The sequence below is a fragment of the Syngnathus typhle genome, linkage group LG6 (genome assembly GCF_033458585.1).
Source record: "Syngnathus typhle isolate RoL2023-S1 ecotype Sweden linkage group LG6, RoL_Styp_1.0, whole genome shotgun sequence".
In the NCBI taxonomy this organism is placed as follows: Eukaryota; Metazoa; Chordata; class Actinopteri; order Syngnathiformes; family Syngnathidae; genus Syngnathus; species Syngnathus typhle.
The window spans coordinates 10472676-10482422 of NC_083743.1; the positions used below are offsets into that span (position 1 = coordinate 10472676).

Genomic DNA, 9747 nt, shown 5'->3' on the forward strand with positions numbered 1-9747 from the left:
TCTGTAAACACTTGTTGGAGAAGCCAGGAATATTAATAAGACTCAAAACATTGTCTGTATAGTTAAGATTTTATGATGACAATCTTCACTTGAGGAAACGACGCATGAGTGCATTCATTATCCCGGGAGCACAAAGCTTTTCACACTATTTTTGAGCTTGGCTTTGATCAGTTTTGTAGCTACGGGCTAAATGCATTAAAGTGTCTCAAAACATGAAAAGCATCGGAGCGTTTAAACGTTCTTGTTGACATGCGGCATCTTTGCCCTGACATGATGGTTTTACAGTTCACATTAGAAACACTCTTTTCCATCTTCGTGTATATTCAGGACATTTACAATCGTCTTTTTCGTTTTGCAGTCCAAAAGGCCACCCTTTACAATATACATCTATTTTTTAAAGAACATGTATCTATTTAAAATATTTACAAGAATCCAGTCTCGTAATATAACCTATGAACTATGAGACTTAATTCTAATTGTACTACTTTGTTATCAAGAAAAATGACAATTATAAAATGATGACTTGTATAACACTGACTTTAATCTCAAAAGAACACAGCAAATCTAAGACTCTTGTGAGGATAAAGAGGTTCAGATAATAAATGAATATTTTATATATTTATTAAAAAAAGATTTAAATGCCAATAATGTTCCAAAAATTACTTTTGTGTTGGGAAAAAAATATATATGGCGATCCCTATCCACATCTTTTATATATTTATTTAAAACAATTTTAAATGCCAATAATGTTTTTTGTGTTGGGATAAAAATATATCCACAGCTTTTAATAATAACACTTTACGTTCTACTATGGATTCAAGTCAAGGGAATACACAAGCCATTTTATTGAATATAATCACTCAAATTGTCGAGTTTATCCTAACTGATCCATTCCAATCTACTCCTTTAATTAATGTCTTACTTTAACAGCGTCAATTACCCTCCAGGTGCACTCATGTCCCATCGGAAGGCTAAATATCCCATGTGGATGGCATCTCCCTGCTTCCAGCTGGCGTAAGCGCCGCTTCATTATTGGCCGAGCAAATCCTCCTTTTCTGTGGTGCGCTGCACTTAATTACTAACCATGCCAATGATGTTGTTAGCTTTGTTTTTGTTTATTAGCAAAGCTGTCGATAAACGTGCACACTGGGGCACTTTTTTTGTTTTAATTACTGGCCAGAAAAAGTTCAAGTCAGAGGAGTATACTACAAAGGAAGTTCGACAAAGCCAGGTTTTTATTACGTAATCTCGATCAAGAAGGCCTAAAACCGCAATCTGAGAAAATTGGTACAACGATGGTAGCTTTGTTATGACAGGCTTTCATCCCCAGGCTTTGTGCACATTCACATAAAAGGGGGCATTTGGAGCATCATTAAACAAGACAAATGGACCATTCAAGGGGCGCATATTTCACTCAGGAGGAGCAAATTGTGATCACGGAGGGTTACGAAGAATATTAAAAAAAATTCTAACTGCAAAACGTTACACTGTTTCTGCAAAAAAGCCAAGAGAAGAATGCTGGCAGGAGATTGCTGACTGTGTCAATGCATTTTATCCACATGCTGAACATGGGAGAAGTCGAAATTATAAAAAAATATCTTCAAGATGTTTGTTTAGTCTGTGAGTTCAGGTTTTCCAATAACGAGCGATTCATTCATATCAAAGTGAAGTCATTTTATGATTGATTATCATTGGTGAGGAATAGATTAATGAATATTTTATGTAAACAACGTGGTGGCTGTACCATGAAACAGACATGGCAGCAAATCAAAGTCAAGCATAAGAACATCAAAGTGGTTTGTAACTTCTTCTTTTTTTTTTTATTATATTGTGTGGAAAATAAATGCTGCATCACATTTTAAAGTTGCAGAAACTCAAACTAGACTCAAGTGGATGGCGGAGGTCACCTGCTCCCTACTAGATTTTGCACACTGCTATTTATTGTTTTGGGCTTTAATTACTACTATATCGTTCTAAGCACACATTTGACAAGGACGTAAGCTGAAGGCAACATCAGGAAATAAGTGTAACACCAACCTCGGGCGTCGAAAAATTCTTCATCCGAGCTGTCCACAGATTCTTGCGCGATATTCTGCAGACACCAGTGGGTGGCGCTCTGCTTCCGTGACGAACCTTTGTGTTCACACAAACACAAACACACACTTTTTGAGCAATGGATATTTAAACAAAAATGGTGCAGCAACACAGGTGTTTTATTACAGGTGGTTCTGAAACGCATCTCACACGATAAACGAGGGATCACTGTATTCTTAGTCCTTTGTGAAAAATGACAAATTGTCCTGCAGTTTACTGAGTCACTTAGAGGTAAAACTCTTCTTCATGCCTTTTGTATGTCCATATTTCTACAACCCCCAGGTGGCCAAGCCACACGCATAACAAGTGGTACAATGTCAATGGGCAATGACATTTAAAATCATGATGAATTAATTCTTAATATTCTCCAATGGTATTGCATTTTTAATAAAATACCATATTATATCATGCTTTTTTTGTATATTTAAAAACACCGAGCGGATTAATGGCTTTCCCAATCATTTCAATAGTAAAAGTGGGTTGACATGCTCGTGTTTTGAGTTCCATAAATAGTTTTATTATAAAGTATATCATCGGAACGGGATGGCTGAGAAGATGGCTAACATTGAGTGCGGATTACAAATGGGATCAATAAAATGTATTTGGGTTGGAAATGAATGAAATCAAATCAATATTCAGCACCAGCTGTCGTGCCGTTTCTTTTTTCACCATTTGTGTGCGAAAAGCTTTGGAAAAAAAACAAATGCCAAACTACACGTAACATCATTTGTTATGAAGGGGTCACAACTGTCCAAAAATAACACACAGTGGGTGTATTTTATTGATTGCCTGCGGCATTTGTGTGCACTGGATGCATGCAAACATTTCAATTGACGCCTGGAACTCATTCAGCTTTCAAATGAAAAGATAGACACACCAAACATTCGATACTCAACTGGTTTCACAAAATGTGGGACATGTAAAGTAGTGCATGGAGCAATCTGAATTAAACGCTGAATAATGTGGCAGTTCTGGTATAATTCCAATATATTCCTCAAAATGTAATAGTCTTATTCAATTGAAATGTTTCCCCCTTAACTCCCCTTTAAATACTTTTTTTTTAATAATGATATTGCAAATAAAATTCAGGTTTGACCTTATTTTAACAAAACTCATTTTCCTTTAACACACTGAATTTCTGAATAATCATGTCTGAGCTGTAGCATGACTCAGCACGATTACACATGGGACTGTTCCCTTCTTCCTCTTAAAAGAGTCCATCGGGAGGAGTCAAATAAAGCCAGAAGGACTGGAGTGAGGCCTCTGAAGAAAACACGGGAGACTTGAAGTCTACTAGCCAATTTTTTAAATTCAACCGTAGACAATGGACAGAGTTGACTGGTGAGCCGCCCAAACTTGCTATTAATAGCTCGGGCTCCAATTTAATCAAAACGCATCGCGGCACAATCAATTGGCGCAGTCGATGAGAAGTGGACACTGCATTAATTTGCCCTCCAAAAATGTCATACGAGTGGCGGACATTATCACACACAGACCCACACGATAACACAAGCACACGCTGGCACGCACTAGAACGCAATTACACTGGATGCCAACCGTCCTCACTACTGCAGCAACGGACAACGTCACTCTTTGTGCTCATCCGCTGAATTCACCTTGCTGCAAATAGCCTACAGTTGGGTTGTGTTAGCGCCTTTGCGTTTTGTTTGTGTCTTTATCCACCGCGGCTGTCACTTTCAATAGCTTGTTCACTCAGACACTCGAACACTGTGAAGGTCACAAACTTGTAGCTTTTGGTTCTCTTTTTTTTCTTCCTCGTTTATGTAAGGCTCTTCAAAGCAACATGTCTTGGTTCTCATGTTATGCTTTTGGTTCTCTTTTCATGTGGTTTATTCAAAGATTCCTCAACTAGAACCAACAGGTGTCTTTTTTTTTTTAGTTGTTGACTTTGTAGGTGCTGCTTGTGTTACATTTTTCTTTGTCCGTCCCTGATTTGTTTCCAACAGGTGTTGCTGTAGATCTTTGGTTCCTTCACTCCTTGTTTGCCATCTTGGTTCTTTTTCTGTCCTCTTTCTCTTTGTTTGTCCCCAACTCTCTCTCTCCGTCTGTCCCTTCTTAAACCGTGTATTCCTACTGAGTAATAAGAAGCACAACTTCGTATGCTGCTGAGCAAAATGGGTAAAATACAGTAACAATGTTCTCGCCATTTGAGGTTGTTCATGCACAATTTTCTCAAGAGCTGGGAACAAAGAAACGTGGGCTCTCTGATGCAATCAATTGGGAATACAAAACAATGCGTCCGCTAATTTATTCTTCACATAAGACTCACAGATTGGTTTCGCATCAGTCGGCTGGAAGGCGGTGAAAAGCCTCACGCCACTCAGCACCTTTTCCCTTCATCCATCCATCCATCAACCCGCTCACCCATCAATCTATCTTAGCATCCAGCCATCATCCATCCATATACCACCCACCCACCTAACTATCCATCAACGTACCTTTCTACCTACTCAACATCCATCCATTCAATCATCAAACCTCCCAAAGCCAATCTATCCGTCCCAGCGTCTACCTGCCTAACCAAACATCTGTTCATCCATTCACCCAACAACACATCGATGGATCCAACCATAAATCTACCCCTCCATCCAACCAATCCATGTCGCCACTAACCTGCATCTATAACCAGTTCACTCATCTAAAGCCATCCATTTACCTGCCCACTCGTCAATGCATACCACCATGAGTTGCATTCATCCAACTAAGCCATACTATACAATCGTCACAAAAAATCATCCATCCATTCCACAGTCATCTATCCATCCAAACATGTGAATCCACCCATTAACCCAATTAACTCCATCCATCCCACCATCCAACGATTAAGAAAACAGCCATCGCCAGGGCGCCGCTTCCCTGCCGTCGCCTTGACCTGAATCAGACACTGTTAAACAGGCCAATATCATACGACGCAACATACCTGTACATATACATATATATATATATATGAGTAGCTAATAATAAGCAATGTCTTGCGGAAGTGGCGCGTTAGCATTCAGAACACAGACGGGGATTTATAGGCGCTGCTATTTTTAGCCAGCCGCATAACAGAACAACAAGTCCATGCCCATTTATTCAACTGGGAGACGAATAAAAAGGCAAACTTTCAGAGTGATGGCCTTTCATTTAATACGAAAAATATAAAATGCTCTGGGGGGCTATAACTCACACTATTAAGTGGATGTGAGAGGGAGGACGAGCTGCACCGATGACAAAGATGACTGTGAGCAAATTGGAAAGAAAACCTAATATTGTTTGCTGCTGGCAGACATATTGGTTGAAGAAAGGAAATATGGCCTGAGGAGAGGATACGTAGTGCTGATCGGTCACTAAAATGGATAAGAATGTCTATTTTGTCTTCAGAGACTCGCTAAAAGCACGTTTTAATTACATGCGCCGCCGGTGGGGAAATAACGTCGTGCTCATCATTATTGGCACTCATTAAGTTAAAGTACATAATGTAGGACTTTCAGAAAAAAAATAATCAAGAGAAAAAATATATTTCCTATTAAGATTTTTTTTTATGAAAGAGCAAATGAAAACCATTCAAAACGATAAATATTGGGAGGAAAAAATTGAAAACTCAAAGTGTGCTGTGTCACTGGTATTGGCACCCTTTCCTACAAATCAGTATGGCAACACGTTGTGACTCTCCTTTGGTAAATAACAAATGAGAATTGGTTATTCTAAATTGTCTGTGCCCATGTGACAGGAATTAAGCAACTGATGTCTTTCAAGTTTTAAAATGCCACCTGTTATCCCCTTTCCTTTGACACAATAGTGAAAACAAAGGAGCTGTCTGAGGACATCACACGTGCTATGATTCCCAAATACAAGACCTCCAAAGTGTATAAAGACATCTCCAAAGACTTTGGTATCTCTTCTTCAACAGTGCATGATGAGATTAAGAATTGTGACGTGCAGAGAATTGTCAAAAACTCCCCTAATGTGGGGGCGGGGGTGAAAAATTGATGACTAAAGTCTTTGGAATTTGGTGGAAATGGTTGAAAAAAAAACACCACGAGAAACATTCAAAGACCTGCAAAAGTCTGGGATCATGGTTTCAACATGTGCCAGGTACGTTGCAACCAAACCAAACAGGCTGTTATGGGTAAAGGCCAAGAAAGACTGAGGTAAGCACATACTTTTTTTTTTTTTTTAAAAAGACTAAACTTTACCAAAAAGTACCTAGACAAAACACAATCTTTCGAAGAAAATGTTTTCTGGAACGACAAAATAAAAATAGAGCGTTCTGGCAATGCATGCAAAAACGGAATGTATGCAAAAGATGCCAATACCGACTTGGGGGCGAGAGTAATAATTGATAATAATTCATAATTGATAAGATGTCGTGTAATACCCACAACACACATATAAGGACAACATTTTCCAAGCCTCTTTCAATCATGAATAAATAATGGTGTTTGAATAATATTTTGTTTCTTAGTCCTCCCTTATATCACCTATTGTATGCAAATATGGGTAAATAATTATCAATGTTCCTTAAATCCTTTAGTCATTATGTAATAGGATTTGGCACATACTAATAATTTGTTTATTCAAGATTCATGACCTTGTGAAATTCTATACCTATTTACAGCCTTTAACAAAACACTACCAAATAATATACAGATTTGATTTTTTGGACTTAGCGTGCAAGGCTTTGGAAATTTTGCAATACCAAAATTTGGTACTACAAAGAAGAGGTTTTGTGCATCTGTATGTGAGCTAAAACTGGAGCAGACTGGACCAACACTACAAGCAACCCCATAGCATTGATAGCTTTAAAGTATCTTATAAACATATGGTCTGGGCTCCTTACAAGGAGGGTGAGGCTTAGTATTATTTGCTCAGTCGCTGGCTCTTTTTTAGCATTGTTGGTATGTGCTTGCTATATATTTTTTTCCATTACGACTGTTGGCATGTAATTACTGCTGGAATATACTATTTTAAATCATTTTGATATAGTAACTATATGTAAAACACATCAATTTTCTTAATGTTATTTATACCAGTAGGATTTGCATTGGCGTAACCTAATCATGAGGAAAGCGTATATATAAATGGGGTGGGATTTAATATGATTTTCTTCTTCCCGCTCTTGTTTTGAGGAGCTGTTGCAAACAGTGATGTCTTTTTCTTTTACCTTTGCCATAGTCATTCTTCTTCATTTTTTCCCCACGTTTGTTTGCCATGAATGCATTGCACGATTGTCAGAAAAGAATTATGTGCTGACCTGCTCAAAAACAAATAAAATAAATCAAACATTAAAAAAAAAAAAAAAACTGGTAAAGCCCCAACCTTGTCTTGGAAGCATAATTTAAACCCCCCACCCTGTATAAATCTTAAAGCCCTAACCTTGCCATCAAACCCATAAGGTTGATACCGTAATCATGTCTTAAAAGCATAATCTGAAACCCTACTTTGGAATCTCAATGCTCTCTTGAAATCTTTGGGAAAGCCTAGAAGCATGGTTTTCCCCTATAACCGTGGCTTTCAATCTTAATTTGAATCCCTAAACTTGCCCTCAAACCCCGATTTAAAACTCTAACGCCACCTCCAAACCCTAAACCTGACTTAAATCTCCAACCTTACCCTGAAAGCTTAATCTGAAATCTTAACCCAAGCGAGAAGCCTAAATTGTGCTTCACCTCTGCCAATGTTACTTCTATAACACTGCAACTACAGCAAAAATAATAATCAAAAAATGGGTGCACCTAAAGAGGTTCACATTCCAGCAGATTGAGGCACACGGAGGAGGTATGCTACCTGTTAACGGCACACTTGAGCAGGCGGGCATGCATGCAGATGTTCGCTTACCTCTTCCTCTCGCCTCCTTAGACATGCTGTCGCACGGAGAGCTCCTCTTGCTCAATCGTCCACTCGCTCACAAAAATGAAGAAGAAGAGGGCTGAGCTGAGCTGCGCTCCCAAAACGTTCTGGGAGCACACCGACGCAAGCTTGACGCCGCAGCCGCCTGGTGCGCCTCCCCTCGCGGCGATGAGGTGCCGCGCTGCTCGCTACGCATCCACCTGTGTCAAGCGGACGTCCAGCCACCCCCGCCCGCACCGGCTCCACCGCAGCCGTCGCGCATACTTTGGGGAGGGTTTGTTGTCTCTGTGCAGACTTGGCTCACATTGCCACCCAGCAGCTCTTCTTCCTCTCTCCTCCTCTCCAAGCCCCCCCGCGCTTGTTAATCCAGAAGAGAGTAGCCAAGAACCGGTCTGCAGCGCCACTGCCTCCAGCGGTGCGCACATCCGACGCGGCTGAAGGGCGTCCGTCCCCGCGGTTTTCACCACCAACACTGCAGCAAAGAAACAAAACCCAAACTCCCAACAGCGGTTTGACTTCACAAGTTCCCGAACATGGCAAGATCGTTTCTTATTTACGTTAATCAAGTTTAGTCTATCATTTATCAAGACCAAAACAAAACAAAAAAAACCTTGAGATTACAGTACGAGCGCGTCTCTCTCGATAACATTGGTGCGCATCATTCACTGCAGTGAATACCAGATTTATGAAATGAATGAGCATATTCAAATCTCATTTTGGGCATACTAATGTTTCCACGTACCCCATGCAATTTGCTCCCGTACTGGGTCACTGTACTGGGCTAAAATTTCAGGTATCACAAGTACTGGTAGTATTGGTGCTTGGTATCAGTGAGTACGGAAGAGCGAATACTTGTATCGGTCTAAAAAAAATTATCCTTATTATTGATTGATGCAACTGTTTTTAATTAGCTATTCCATGCAGTGGCTACGGCATATAGAAAAAAAAAACTTTGAATATCTGTCCATTGTAGTGAATAGTGACTAATGTGCACTCCAGTGACTGATGAAAATTTAAAAAAAAAGGTTTTGACTAGCTTTCCATTGCCGTTATCACAAAGTATGAAAGACTTAAAATAACACCAGCATAATGTCCGCTGTACGTCTCTTATACTTTCTAGGGATGAAATAGTAATGGAGCAGGTGGCTGGCCTGAAATCCAGCAGCGATCTGCACTAATATGACATGAAGTTTTACAGCCACTGTTGCATCTGATCCACTCCGGCTGTAAAATAAAAGAGTCCACCACCTCAATACCGGCACCGGTTATGTCATCTTTTTATGACACGTCTCACCTCATCAGCACACCAGGATGGATAAATCATAGAAGAACTGAGGGGAGGAACACTCTACGACAAGCAACCGTGTTCACAACCTAGAGCTGGGCAAACAAATAATACCTGACTATTTTCAGGTAATTTTGGCTGATTTGAGATCTCTTTCAAAGATCAACTCCATTTTAGATGATTCGTCTAAATTAGACAAACATATACAAGAGGATATACTAAATTACTAAAATTTGCAATTTTCATCATTACGTATGGGCAGGGGGTGGCGGGAAAATTGAAAAGTAAACATGACTTTTTTTTTTTTATTCTGTCCCCAAACCTAGTTTAACTTTGCTGTCGGCCCTGGGGGAGGAAGAGGTTTTGCAATTTTGATGTGGAGAAATGACTAATGACAATTAATACATGAACTGTACATATACATATCTCTTAAAACACAGTCAGTGGGCAAGTAAGTTGAGTCAGCTCGTTCATGGAGCTCAGTGCAAGGGGGTTAAGTAAATTAAATCTCTCTA

The 9747-nt window shown here is 39.6% G+C and overlaps 1 protein-coding gene across 1 annotated transcript in view; it reads right to left on the minus strand.

Annotated features, from left to right (window-relative positions):
• The window catches only part of pitpnm3 (PITPNM family member 3), a 45901-nt gene extending 36188 nt beyond the window's left edge, over positions 1 to 9713 (minus strand). Inside the window, exons 1-2 of the mRNA XM_061280850.1 lie at positions 7936 to 9713; positions 2038 to 2133 (exon numbers count right to left, since the gene is read on the minus strand). Coding sequence (XP_061136834.1) covers positions 2038 to 2133; positions 7936 to 7960 — 121 coding nt within the window. The 5' untranslated portion in view covers positions 7961 to 9713. The remainder of the gene's footprint in view (positions 1 to 2037; positions 2134 to 7935) is intronic.
• Positions 9714 to 9747: the final 34 nt, after the last annotated feature.